The 14678-nt window shown below is 43.8% G+C and overlaps 1 protein-coding gene across 1 annotated transcript in view; it reads left to right on the top strand.

The window, feature by feature from the left end:
- SPATA16 (spermatogenesis associated 16) overlaps nt 1-14678 on the top strand; it is a 156125-nt gene that overhangs the window by 101517 nt on the left and 39930 nt on the right. Inside the window, exons 6-8 of the mRNA XM_083739594.1 lie at nt 5481-5628; nt 5976-6122; nt 6539-6651. Of these exons, the coding sequence (XP_083595720.1) occupies nt 5481-5628; nt 5976-6122; nt 6539-6651 (408 nt within the window). The remainder of the gene's footprint in view (nt 1-5480; nt 5629-5975; nt 6123-6538; nt 6652-14678) is intronic.

The raw sequence follows: 14678 nt of genomic DNA, 5'->3' as shown, positions 1-14678 counted from the left end.
AGATGGATGGGGGGGAGCGCCATCACCTCCCCCGGTTGCAGAGGGTAGTCCGGTAAAGGACTCCAGGGGCGTGGCCCCATCCGAAGCCTAGGGAGGCCTAGTTGATGTGCATCAGCAGAGCTCCCCCTGCTGGTGTTAACCCTTCCCAGACTCTCAGGCATACAGCCTGAAGCCGGTTAGTTGATTAGGACCAATGCCTAGGCCAATACTGCTCATTTCCTGCAATCAATAAAGTTGTGGCCACTTTTCACCCATTAACCTTAACTATGGTGTCTTGTGTCTTTATTTCTTCCGGTGGGAGGTGGGAACTCACCGCGCAACATCTGGGAGGAGGCAGCAGGTTCCTGTTATAAATACATGCCCCCACACGCCTCAGTTTTTGGTGCCTTTGTTTCCTTGTTCTACCCTATTTTTCCCTTTCTAGACATAAAGCCACTTTGCTTTCTGCTTTAACCGATAGGTTCCACTGTGAAATGGTTAGCAAAGGCAGGTCGCCTGCTTCTCGATTTCATTTCCAGGACGTATTGCAGAAGGGCCAGCAGAGATCAAATTGCTGTTTTCATCAGAGGCAGCGTTCTCCCGAAAGTGAAGTGGCATAATGCGCGCCAAAGTACCTGTTTATGTCCATTACAAAAGAGAAGACAAATACTGAATTACCTCAGCCTTTCCATTCCAGCCGAGCAGAGACAATTGCCTCGGCTTTTGGAAACATTACTCAGATTTACACATAATTTCTCAAGCAATTTTGCATCGCCCAAGAGTGACCTTGAGAGCCGAAATGCTGTCTTGTTCAGTCTGCCAGTAAAACGGCTAGCGGTAATTTCTCAGTTCCACACAGAGATTTCTCAGAGACTCATTCCAGGGTGAAAATCTTTGCCTTCCTACTTCGCCTTTGTCGATTTGTCTCTACTAAAGGGCACTCTCTGTTAAACTGGCCTTCGGGTTGAAAAAAGTCGGTCCAATTAACGTGCCATGTCATTAGGCATTGCTGCTTAATGAAAGGCAAACATGTTCCTGAGTAACTAGGGTTGGAGAGGAAATTTGATCCTGCTTGCCTGTGAATGCAAACCTATCAAGAAGGACACTGATAAACTGGAACGTGTCCAGAGGAGGGCAACCAAAATGGTCAAAGGCCTGGAAACGATGCCTTATTAGGAACGGCTAAGGGAGCTGGGCATGTTTAGCCTGGAGAAGAGGAGGTTAAGGGGTGATATGATAGCCATGTTCAAATATATAAAAGGATGTCACATAGAGGAGGGAGAAAGGTTGTTTTCTGCTGCTCCAGAGAAGCGGACATGGAGCAATGGATCCAAACTACAAGAAAGAAGATTCCACCTAAACATTAGGAAGAACTTCCTGACAGTAAGAGCTGTTTGACAGTGGAATTTGCTGCCAAGGAGTGTGGTGGAGTCTCCTTCTTTGGAGGTCTTTAAGCAGAGGCTTGACAACCATATATCAGGAGTGCTCTGATGGTGTTTCCTGCTTGGCAGGGGGTTGGACTCGATGGCCCTTATGGTCTCTTCCAACTCTATGATTCTATGATTCTATCTAATTTGCCCTTTGTGAAACAATATGCAAACCGAAACAAACTTCTCCAAATTTCGCAGTGCAGTTTTCCAGCCAAGAACGTGTGCAAAAGTGCATACCATGGGATAAACTGGACACATAAATGTCTATATTAATGAAAGCAGCATGTGCAAATGTGTTATATTGGGGAGATTGCTTTCAAAAATGTGTATATATTGCAGATATTAATATTGCACAGCATGAAGCAATTGGATACATAAAAGCTGGCCCATTTTGGTTTAAACATTGTCCAGATCCATTATTCAAAGCTTTACTAACCAAAATGTCTTTAAAAACAGGTACAAAACAATCAATGATCCATCCATAAAGTTGTATAAAGTACAGTGGTACCTCGAGTTACATACGCTTCATGTTACACACTCCGCTAACCCAGAAATAATGCTTCAGGTTAAGAACTTTGCTTCAGGATAAGAACAGAAATCGGGCTCCGGCGACGTGGCGGCAGTAGGAGGCCCCATTAGCTAAAGTGGTGCTTCAGGTTAAGAACAGTTTCAGGTTAAGAACGGACCTCCGGAATGAATTAAGTACTTAACCCGAGGTACCACTGTATATGCATATTCAAGCATAGGTCCTTCTTCTTAATATATAACATAATTATGATCAGAACAAAAAATCAAAGCTCTGTCTTTCCCATTGCGTGCATAACCTTCCCCACCCCCGTTCCCCTGTCAGGAGCTCGTCCTACACTGACATGTTCTCTTCTTCCTGGTTGTTCGTTCAGGAGCTTCAAAAGCTTTCTTCAGCCTGAATATCACAGTGACTGATGCCAAGAAACATCAGCACACTTAGGGATCCAAAGAGTTTGCGCAGTTGCGTAACAGTACTCAGCATTTTGGCTAATCTACTTTATTTACATATAAATACACACGGAGCACTGCAACATGGCTCCCTCTCTCTCTCGCATCAGAGAGCAAAGAGAGAAAGAACAAAGGACAATAGTCCCACTTCACGGAACACAGTAACACAAACATCCTGTCTCCGTCATTTCCCACTCTGTGGAGTCAAAACATACACCGTCATGTGATAGACAACAACCCCATGACTGCAATCATGGAGCAGGAATTCTAACACCCCCACCCCCCAAGGCTATGCAGCTCCTGGGGATGCATCATTATCACATCCTTCTCCCACTGTACCTGGGAACAAGAGACCAAAAGCCAACTCCCTTTCAAAATCAAGATTTGCAATGGAATACCTTAACCACATGAGCTAAGGTTAAACACTCATGCAAAAGAGCAGAGAACATCAACAGTTAATCATGAACCCAGCTAGAGAGCTCTCTTCTAGCTTAGTATCCTCCAATGGAATTTTCTAGCGTTAAACCCTTAGCAATATACATAAAGGCATTCACCATTTCCAGTGTGCGATTAAACACTTATACTGAACAATAAACTGCTTACAAAAATATGTATAATATGAGAAATTCATACTAAAGTGCTGACTAATTCTTGTGAGAATTAAAAAAAAAATTACAAACTGATGTGGAAATTAAATGAACTGAATTTAAGAATGGAAAAATGAGAAATTGAGAGAATCGAAAACTGATAGATTCACCCATCCGTAAGAGTGGCACTATTCATACATATTCTCTCCAGCCAGTGTGGTGTAGTGGTTAAGAGCAGTAGTCTCGTAATCTGGGGAACCGGGTTCGCGTCTCCACTCCTCCACATGCAGCTGCTGGGTGACCTTGGGCCAGTCACACTTCTTTGAAGTCTCTCAGCCCCACTCACCTCACAGAGTGTTTGTTGTGGGGGAGGAAGGGAAAGGAGAATGTTAGCCGCTTTGAGACTCCTTTGGGGAGTGATAAAGCGGGGTATCAAATCCAAACTACTACTACTACTCCTCCTCCTCCTCCTCATCCTCCTCCTCCTCCTCCTCCTCCTCTTCTTCTTCTTCTTCTTCTTCTTCTTCTTCTTCTTCTTTCTCTCTCTCTCTCTCGCATAAACTTTTAATTAAATTTTCAAATTTTACAAATTCTTTTAGACAATACTCAGAACAAATCTCTCATATCCATTGACTTCCCATCTATCCTTCGGTGGAATTCTTTCCTTACCATATAAAATTGCTATATTACTTATATATTCTTACATTCTAAGTCTGAATACAATCAACATGTGGAAGCAGGGTGGATAAAAATCAATGATTTTTTTAAAATAGGATTTTTTATTTAAATCAGATTATTATTTTTATTTAAATTGGATTTTTAAAATAAAATGCTTTTGGAAGAAAAGTCTTTCTAAATATAGTTTTCTATTTAAGTTACATTATAGTCCAAAGATTATTCATCAGGAAATAAGGATTTGTTTTAAGTTTTTCATGTGTGCTAAAACTCAATCTAAGTTTTTTTTAAAAAAAAACCGTTTAGCCACATCAGTTAACAAACATGGATACATATGCTATAATGTTATTGTTTTAGTTAAATAAATTGTTTAAATTGTTATTAATGAAATGATTATTTTTCTCCTTCCAATAAAGTACAGCAGAAAAGTTGTCCAAATATAAACAGCTAACTTATTAAACCTCACAATAATTTCATAATTATCTGTCTATGTATTTCTAATAGTATAACCAAAACAGTCATTTTTGATATAACTGTAAAAACTAATTTATTATTCCAAAAATGAAACCTTCATCTGGTTGTAAATAATAAGATTATACCAGCAAGAACGACTCTTTCTGTAAAACAATTATTTAAATCAAGTCTTACTGACTAGTGATTTAAATCAATTTGGTTTGTGTTATGTATTCAAACTGGCTGCAGTTCTCACTCTGGGCCACCAGTATGCAAATGAAGGATTGAGAGTTGCTTTCACCGATTGGGTAGTTAGTTGGAATTTGTTACCATTACAAGTTATTGATCATTATATAAGGCAACCAGCTTCATTGTTGTTCGGAGAGACCTAGAGCAGTGCTAACTGCTGTAATAAAGAGCTGTTGCTTAAAAGAGCTGTGTCTGCCGCCCATCTTTCCCACAATACAACAGTTTAAATCAAATCCACCCTGCGTGGAAGGAGACCAGGATTCCTCCCAGTGGCTCCACACCAATCCAACCTTGCACACAGACCCTTTGTGCATAGAAGTTGTAGGATACGGGTGAGACATACAAAGCACATGCAGCTTGAATGCTACAAGGCTCTCTGCGCAGTTGGCTAGATAATGTGTCCCTGGATCAATCCCTTGTGCAGTGTGAATGCCCCTTTGAAAAGAAGACAAGGAAGTTGACAAGCAGTGTTACCCCTTGGACTGGCTGAACAAAGGCAGCCAGCTTGGGGTCAGTTGAGATTGGTGGGGCAGCGACCCAATCGCCCTAACAGACCAGGCTCCGCTGCATAAACGTTCTTCATAAATGGATTATAAATTGCTTGCCCCTTCATTATACCCTGTGTATTGTCTCTTATATCTGGATAATCCACATTTGAAACAGCCTAAATTTAGATCAATTCTCCAAGCTTTGAACAAACTCTCCAGTGGGTGTAGATATGACCTTCAGAGAAACTAAAATTCATTTTCTTATTATCTTGGAGATAATTTGCCTAATGCCTTTATTCTTCCCATGCAAGGCGCAGACCTGCCGCAGTGAAAACTGTTTACAAATGTTCTTTTTCTACATTAAAATTGATTTTCCGAGAGCGAGATAGGCAATGCATTCTGGAACTAATTTGAATTTTTCTCTAATTAATATTCAAACCCAAAATATGTTATCTTTGCATGACTGTGCAATTATTAAGGGGGAAATATCATCCATGAAGGTAATTATTTTTCATTTTCCTCTTTCCTCCTTCCCCCCACCTCTCCCCCTTCTTTAATAGCAGATCACATATTTTTTTTAATAAACACACACACACAGAGAGAGCCTGTATCATATCTCTTTCTTTCCTTCTTTTTTTTTTAAGGCTATGATTGAGGAGGCCATCACAAGAGCCGAATGTTTTTCAGTGATGTACACACCATTTGCAACTAAAGTAAAGGCTGAAGAAGTAGACAAGTTGAAGGAAGCTTTCACCAGAAAGCACCCCGACTATGTGGAATACATCTATACAGGTGACAAGGTGGACACCCTACAACACGAGGGATGGTTCGGCCAAGATTAATTAAGGGCTTTTTACCCCATTGATTTGGATACAAATTTCCTTTAGGATATTTCTACACTGGCTTTCAGTTTACATATTAATTTCACATTATGGGGAGGGCGGAATCATGAATCCAAAATGGAAAACAATAAATCACACCAGAACGGAAAACATGCCGTGTGCCCACCCCCTGGGCTCTAGAAGTGCTTGTGCTATTTATTTGTGTCATTGATTTTTAGAGTTCTCTTCATATAAAGATAGAAAAACTGAGTGCCGTTTTGAACTGTGCATGTTCTGCTTCCTCCTCTTATTTTTCAGACCCTCATGGACTTCACAGTTTGCCACAGACAGCCAACTGGTCTTGCCCTGCTCCCCAGTGTTATCTGCTGACGCTGGGCTTCAAGAACAAGGAAGTTGGGAAATTTCTGGAAAAGATGTCCAGCAGGAAGTTGCCGACATTTTCGGGTAACAAATGTGGATTCTCTCTCACACATACACAATTGATAATGAACAGGTATCTCCTGGTTTTTTTTGCAAGTCTTACATTGGATGGATGGATGGATGGATGGATGGATGGATGGATGGATACAGGGCATGTTCTAAGCCAGACAAGAGAACTCGAGGAGGGCTCAGAGCAGGGCGTGGCTGGAGAAGAGCCCTGAGGGCCAGGTGGTGAAGCTCAGGGGGGCACATCCAGCCCTCAGGCCTGAAGTTCCTCAACCATGTGGTAAAATGAGACATTTGGCAACCAGCAAGTCATGACTAATCCATTTCCGGAGCCTTGGGATTAGGTTTCCACACAATAGGGAGTTATCTTTTCAATGCGATTCCGTCCACAGCTGTTAGTTCTGTTAAATAATGCTTCTTTTATACCTCCCTAGAGCATAAAGCTCCATTCAGTCCTCTCACAAAAGAAGAAGCAAGGAGACACCTGGAGACAATTGGAAAAAGAATCTTGCCAATAATGGATTTCATCAGAGGCACCAAACTGACTGTGAGTATGATAATATTTTTAATATGGTTCCCATCCCTTACAATAAATGGTATATATTTTGCTGAAGGTGAGTAATGAGGTTTCATGCTGCTATTTCAGGCATGGCTATCACCTCAAGCTTCCCATGTAGTCCTCAACAAGGACAAAACGCTAGCTAAATGTTTGCAGACAACTGCAAATCTTTGCCGCGCTGTTGTGAAAGCGCAGTATTATAATTGAGCAAATTCAGGAAATGCGGAATTATAATCCAGCGGCACTATAATTTAGCTCCTGCAGCAATTGCCTTCTTGCTTCTGCTGCTGCCGAAATGAATGAGCTGCTTGTGATGAACGGCTTTGCCATGCTGTTGCGAAAATGCAGTATTATAATTTAGAAAATTCGGAAAACACAGAATTATAATCCAGCAGCACTATAATTTAGCTCCTGCAGAACATGTGGCAACTGCCTTCTTACTTCCACAACTGATGAAATGAACAAGCGCTCTGTTTCCAATATCCAGAAGTGATCACCATTGTTTATATTGCCAAAACTGCACCATCCATGTGTAATTAGGGTGGAAAAACCTAGGGGGGAGCCCTAGAAACAACTCAATGAGGTTCAGGGCTACAGAATCCTGACTGGTTGTTCAGCGGATGTGGTGGGATAAATAGCAGGGCCAAGTTTTCAAAAATAAACAATGCTTATACAGTGGTACCTCGGGTTAAGAACTTAATTCGTTCTGGAGGTCCGTTCTTAACCTGAAACTGTTCTTAACCTGAGGTACCACTTTAGCTAATGGGACCTCCCGCTGCCGCTGCGCCACCGCCGCACGATTTCTGTTCTCATCCTGAAGCGAAGTTCTTAACCCAAGATACTATTTCTGGGTTAGCAGACTCTGTAACCTGAAGCGTCTGTAACCCGAGGTACCACTGTACTTAAGGTTTATATAAGGCAACAAGTTAAACAAGTCAAGAAAAAAAATTGAGGGGAGAGCCACTATTATAGTACTTATCCATAAGAGTAAATACAAAATAAACAGAGATATATAAAGATAAAAATAAACAGAGATTTGAACCGCTGACCTTCTGATCAGCAAGCCCAAAAGGCTAAGTGGTTTAGAACACAGCACCAAACTCAAGAGATACATGCATCTAGTTATACCAGGGGCAGGAAGCCTTTTCCAGCCAATGGGCCAGAGCTTACTCTCCCTGACCACTGGCGGGCCAAATTTGACAGGTAGGTAGGGTCACCCATGGTTGGCAGCAGGCAATGGTGTTGGTGCTGAACTCTGAAGTCTCGATTGTCGGGACTTCTAAGTGCAGTATTGCGATGTTTACAAACCGTTTTCAAATATCCCTGTGCTGCTTTTGAACTTCCAAAAATGGGTGGCTCAAAGAGCAGCCTTTCATAAAAACAATCCCCGAACTACTCCTTAAGCCTCTGTAAGTCTGAGATTTGAAGAGCAGCATGGGGGAAAGAGCTCTTTGAACCTCCTACTTTTGGAGGTTCAAAGGGCAGTGCTGAGAGGGTGTTGCTCCAGGAAAGAAGCAATTGGGAAGTCACTCTGAGCTTCCAGTTGTTCCTCCGAAGTCCTGCTGTTACCCGCTCCACACCTGATGTCACATATTATTTCAGGCGTAGGGTGGGTGAGAATGGCTTCACCAAAATGGTCTCACTGAGCAAATGCAAAGGCAGGCTACATTTGATCCATAGACTGGAGGTTCCTCCCCTCTGAGCTATGCCTATTCTAAACTGTTGCTTCAACCAAAACAATTTTGAATCATGCAGTTCAGTCCAGCTGTATTGCAGGATCCAGGCATCGTGCTCCCTAGTCGCCCATCCCACAGAGAAATAAAGGACCACATAGACTGGTTTGGATCGAAACAGGCCACAACTTTATTGAATACAGATGCAAGAGGTTTGGCTTGGACATTAGGCAATCAAAATACTTCTGGCCCGTCTACCAGAAGTGACGCGTAGGTCATTCCAGGCAGGGGGTGTCAGGAGTGTGTGCAGGAGCCAGGCCCTGGGACCAGTAGGATTTTGCAGGACTGGGGCCTTCCTAAGTTTGTTGTGGAGAGGCAAGGTGTGGCTGCACAGGTGAAGCCATTTGGTAACTCACTGCACCTGGTGACAAGAGCCAGGAAGGGATACAGTGGTGCCCCGCAACACGAATGCCTCGCAAGACGGAAAACCCACTAGACGAAAGGGTCTTCCGCTTTGGAGGTGCTTCGCAAAATGAATTTCCTATGGGCTTGCTTTGCAAGACGAAAATGTCTTGCGAGTTCCTGCGGGGTTTTTTTCCTCCCCCCCCTTTTTCCCAAGCCGCTAAGCCGCTTATCAGCTGATCCGCTAAGCCGCTTATCAGCTGATCCGCTAAGCCCGCTAAGCCACTAATAGCGCTAATCTGCTAAGTCGCTAATGGGCTTGCTTCGCAAGACAAAAAAACCGCAAGACGAAGAGACTCGCGGAACAGATTCTTTTCGTCTTGCGAGGCACCACTGTATAAGGTCAGCATTTCTCTTGGGCTCTTTGCCACAACAACTTGTTTCCTGCCTTGCTGCGTTTGGCTCCTCGCTTCCTGATCCTCGAACCTCAGCTCTTTGCTTCTTGACCCTCGGACCCTTGACTTCATGACTCTCTGCTTCCTGACCCTTGGACCCCTGGCTTCTCGACTCTCGTTCCTGCTCCCACCCTGCCATCTTGCCCCCGATCACAACGTCCTCAGCCAGAACTTTGATTGCCCGTAGACCGGACCGTGACAGGGGGGGTTCATAAGTCTTACATCAAATAGAGTGGGGGCCCCAGGGACTGCTGTCTTGGGGAGCATCCTCAACCCTGGCCCTGCCTGGGCACACAGGCATAACCAGTCCCCCTGGTTCCCTTTAACAGGATACCCCAGTGTTTGGAGGGGCAGGCGAAGACTACACCCTCCCCTCCATCCAAGATAAAGGATTGCCCCAATGCCCAACCCAGTTGTGACGATTGATATGAGGTAGGCAGAACCACTGGGTTAGAGCCAATTGGCTTGGTGGACAAATTCCTACCTGGCTCCATAAAACAGTGACCACCGTAGCCACAGCAAATGCCTTAGCAGTCAGCTTGAATCCAAGGAGGGTGGTTGGGGGCAGTGGCATAGCGTGGGGGTGCAGGGGGGCCGGCCGCACCGGGCGCAACATCTGGGGGGGTTAGGGGGTGCAAATCCACGGGTTAGGTGGTGCAAATTACTTGCCTTGCTGGCAATCCACGCTACGCCACTGGTTGGGGGAACCCAGTGAGGGGGAAACAGGTAGAGCCCCAGGTGAAGGCTATTTAAATGGCCAGGGAGTGGACCCAAGGGAAGCCTTTCAGCGTTGGCCCCGCCCTCCAGCCCAGCCTGCATCCCCATTTGCCAATCAAGGATGTAAGCTAGGATCCGGCTTCTGATAGGCAGCGCAAGCTTATGCCCACGCCCCCTATCCAAACGGGATTCAAGTGACATGATTCCCTCGTCGGGGCCATGGAGAAGCCTCTGCCATCCCACAATGCCGCTGCACCAGAAGGGGTGAGCGGACCTCCCTACCACTTTCCAGCATCCCTGCTCTCTCTGGTGTTTCAGCCCTTTCTCTTTCATTCAGCTCTTGAATTCCATCTCTTCAAATCTATGAAGAGCACTTTTCTTCAACTCAGCTCATGTACCATAATTTCGCTCCTCCCCCCCCCCCCCAGCCTTTTAGCCAATTATAAGGATAGTAAACTCCTGGTTAAGTGTCCATTTCCCCTTAATGGCCACATTCCTAGACTGAACTTTTGACCTTCTGTTCAATAGATCCTGAGTAGAACAACCACTTGTACTTTTGACCTTCCCATGAAAATGGACCCTTCTCTGAGGAGAGCCCTTAAAACCCAAAGCAGCCATTTTATAACAACCAAACTTTATACAATATGGCGGAATGGCTTCTTTTCTCACTTTTTTTTTGGGGGGGGGAGGATATTTTGAAAATGAACCGGTTTATCAATTATTTTGAAAGAACATTGACACTCATATGATCAGAAAAGGAACTGGACACATAACTGAAGAGAAAATCTTTTTCCATAATGATGATGAAAAGTGAGAACCCAACCCCAAAACCTGATTATAAAGCAATCTAAAGATGGTACTACAGGACAGGATCTCCTCTGTCATTCCTGTCTGCTCTGTCTAGACACTGATGAAATTGGACACTTCTGTTTCCTGTGGAAGTAGTCCAATTTTTTGTTTGAATTATATTTGCAGCTATTATTTATCAGCCTTAATACTTATTCCATGGAAGAATGTGCTTTATAGAACACTTTCCTTCCAGTTACCTTCTATTAGCTTTTTGAATTTCTCATGGGTTTTACAAAAAGATAGTTGGGGAGCAGGGGGGAATACGCTACAGTTGAAAAGAAGCAATTATTTTCTGTAAGATCTCCAAAACTCCAGCTAGTTTTCTCTTTGAAAGGCAATGGTGGAGGCATCTCAGGACACAAGGGGGGGAGAACTAATTAGCAGCCCAAATCTGCAAGCCGGTTGTGCCAAAACACATAGCAGATAGTTAAACTCTGGGATCTGAAACAACAAGATATAGCAATGGCCATCGACTCAGAAGACCTTGATGCACAAATCCATGGAAAATAAGGCTAACAGTGACTTCTAGTCATGGTGATTATTTTACCTCCAGAACCAGAGGCAATATGCCTTTGAATACCAGCACCTGGGGATCACAAATGGGAGAGTGTTACCGCACTCATGGCCTACTAACAGCATTCCATGACTATCTGGTCCTTATGGACCATCTGGCTGGCCACTGTGCGAAAGGAATGCTGGATTCCTGAGGCCTTCCTGCTGGGGATAATTGGCAAGGATATTAAAGAAGAAGATAGAACCTTTTTTCAATATGCAACAGCGGCCGCTAGAACCCTCATAGCACAGTACTGGAAAACATCAAAAACCCCAACACTAAAGGAGTGGCAATTTAAATTATTCGATTATTTAGAATTGGCAAAATTGACACAGAAAATAAGAAATCAAAAAAGTACAAAATTTAGTAATGAATGGGATAAATTTAGAACATACATGGAAATAGAGATAAGGGGAAAATCAAAATGTTAACCAGAAATATATATGCATCTAAAAAAATCACAGTAGGCATGAGATAACGCTTACTACGTTATAAATTTTATTTTGGAATAGATACAGCAGATAGATAATTAAGATAATATTATCCGAAATCGAGATAAAGGGAAGTCGATCAATGTTGTTGTAAAATTAATGTAAGCTGTGTTGTCTATGTTGTATGTATTTTATGTTTTTCTTTTCTTTTATGTTTGTTTTATTTACTTTTGTCATTTGTATGTCTGTGAAACATATTTATGCAAAACTTAATAAAAATTTAAAATTAAAAAAAAAAAAGGAATGCTGGATTCCCATAGGTCTTTGGGCTCATCTATCAGGGCTCCTCATACATTCTCAGTCGGTCTGCTTCAGCTGGATTTCGGTGTTTCTGCTCAACTGGTTTATGGGTTTGGCTTTAGTTGGGCTCCCTGGGCTTCAGTTTCCAAGGGAGTCTTCCTGCTTAGAGAGGCATTTTTGCTGCCTTTCTGTTCACCCAGCCTTTTCAATAACTTAGCTAGTCTGTCCCTCTGTTTCTTAAATCTGTGCTTAACTTTTGGGGTATAGCAAATTCTGTTTTGTTGCGGCATTTATATCTGGGGTGGGGGGCATTCCTCTTCTTTTTGAATGGTTTCATGTCTTACTTCATGTTTAAATTGTGCTTCAATTCGGCTGTAATGTAGGACGCTATCAGTAAACAAATAAATATGGGGCAGGGCAAGGAGCATTAAATTGAAAAAGAGCCCATAACCAAAATGGGAGCAAATCATGGGTACTGTGCTGGTCCCGGGGGTTACCGTGTGGCGTGGCCTGAATCCAGTCCGAGGTCAAGGGTGTGGTATGGAGGCTGTCCGTCAAGGCTGAAGCGGGGTCCAAGGCAAGGAGTCGGGTGAGGTCAGGAACTCTGGCAGAAGAGCAGGACAGGGTGCCGGCAGGAACAGGTTACCAACAATGTTGCTCCTGCAACCTGGGACTGGGCTGACTGGCTTTTATCTCCTCTGAGGCATAGGGCAGCCCCAGTCCACAGGTGACTCGCCTCTCCTGGCCTGGAGGTGAGCACTCCTCCTGCAAGAACTTAGTTCCCTCCGCCTCTCTGCCCTGAGCCTCTGCAGCTCAGGAGAGGCTGGAGGCTGGACTCAGAGGCAACCTCACCTTCCCCTGACGGGGCTGAGAGTGGAGCACCTGCAGGCAATGGGTCCTCCATCACCTCCGGAGCCAGAGCAGATTCAGCTGGTGTCTGCTCCTGAGGATCCAGCACAGGTGAGGGCCCTTCAGGTTCAAGCCCCAGCCCCGGCTCAGCCAGTCCTGGAGGTGGGGACTGCTGTGCAGGCTGGGATTCCTCAGGTTCAGCCTCTGAATCCGATTCCCAGGCCATCACAGGTACATGTACACGTAGATCATATCCCTGCAGAATTCACGGGATTAGATTTCTGATTCCGCCTCCCCAGCTGCCCTCCCTCTGGCACTAGTACTGCTAAGCACACTGCAATGCACCCAGCCATCACCTGGAATCAGATGTACATGGGACCTTCCAGAGAACTACCCAGGAACTCCACCACCTTAATTCATTCCAGCTGCATTCATTGCTTATCTCAGAGTACCGATAAATCATTGCCTGCCTTGAGATTTCAAAACTGGAAAAAATGTAGCACGAATATTCCAGCAACAACAACAAAAAAAGGGAGTTCTGCCAAAACATGTCACACACATTTTATCACGGGAGGCCTATCCGTCTAGTGCTCTCTGCTGGTTGTCAACATATAAGGATTAAAGGAAATTGCTATTATGGGTAATTTTCCCACGCAGTCTTCCCAGACCCTAGTCCCTTCAGGTGTTCTTGGATTAAAGCTCCCCTCATCTCTGACTATTGGCCATGCTGCCTGAGGCTAAAGGGAGTTGCAATCCAAAGGGACTCCTTCAACATACATACCGGTATGCGGTGGCATGTAGTTAGGAAATCATTTTCCACTCCAAAATAGCACTCATTGTGGTGGACACCAGCATTTAGGTGTGTGTGCTGCTTTTTTCTTTTCTTTTCGCTTTTCTTTTTTGTGGGAGTCATAAAGCCATGGCAGAGGTTTGTAAATGCTGCAGGGTACCTCCGGACCTCGTGACCAGCACTCTGAGCTTTACAATGTATTGGAATGTAATGATGGGGGCAATAAAAGCTTGGCCGGATGTAGGTAACATGAGATTGGCAAACGGCCATGCGGCTGGACAGAACAAAGGAGAATAAATCGGAGAAGGGCAGACAGAGGGGCTGCTCTCTCTTACTATGGAAATATTGCTGGCTTTCCGTGTCTTTATTTTATACTAAAGAAGTCCCACTTGTGACGGCTGGCTCCAACACTTTTTAGTCCCTACTTTGTTTCAATAGCATGGCAAAGACCTCCTTCACATACTCTTCCTTTTTTAAAAAAAAAAAATATTTTTTATTAACTGGCCAATCACATCAAATTAAATCACATCACATAAATTCTGAATTACAAAGCCAAATTTTGAATTTTGTTGGGGGGACCCATATTTCAAGATCCAAAGGGGAATTCTGATCATCTTCTTGCTGCTGCGTTAATGTCCAAATCAGTCCAAATCAGTCCAGACAGAGTTCATAATTCTATCCCATCTTATCTTGCTGTTTTCACATCACATCTTGTTCATATATTTTCTCTTTTTTCTTTATGATCTCTTCTGATAGTCTCCTTAAGCCGATAAACACCAATAGTAATAATAATCCTGTGTGAATTTTCCATTCTTCCAATCCTCAAATCAAGATGGTTTCCATATATCATCTCCTTCATAGATAACATCACTCTTTCCATCATAATCTTGCAAAACTGTTGCTCTTAAGTCCCACTGAGGAGTTTAATCCACAATATATAAACAGCTTTGTTTCTCTCTTTCTCCTCCCAGACTCAAGACCTCCGACAGAGCTTCC

This window comes from Podarcis gaigeae, assembly GCF_964106915.1.
Source record: "Podarcis gaigeae genome assembly, chromosome: 5".
Taxonomy (NCBI): Eukaryota; Metazoa; Chordata; class Lepidosauria; order Squamata; family Lacertidae; genus Podarcis; species Podarcis gaigeae.
The sequence above is the reverse complement of the archived record's forward strand: the minus strand, read 5'-3'. Positions and strand labels throughout refer to the sequence as shown.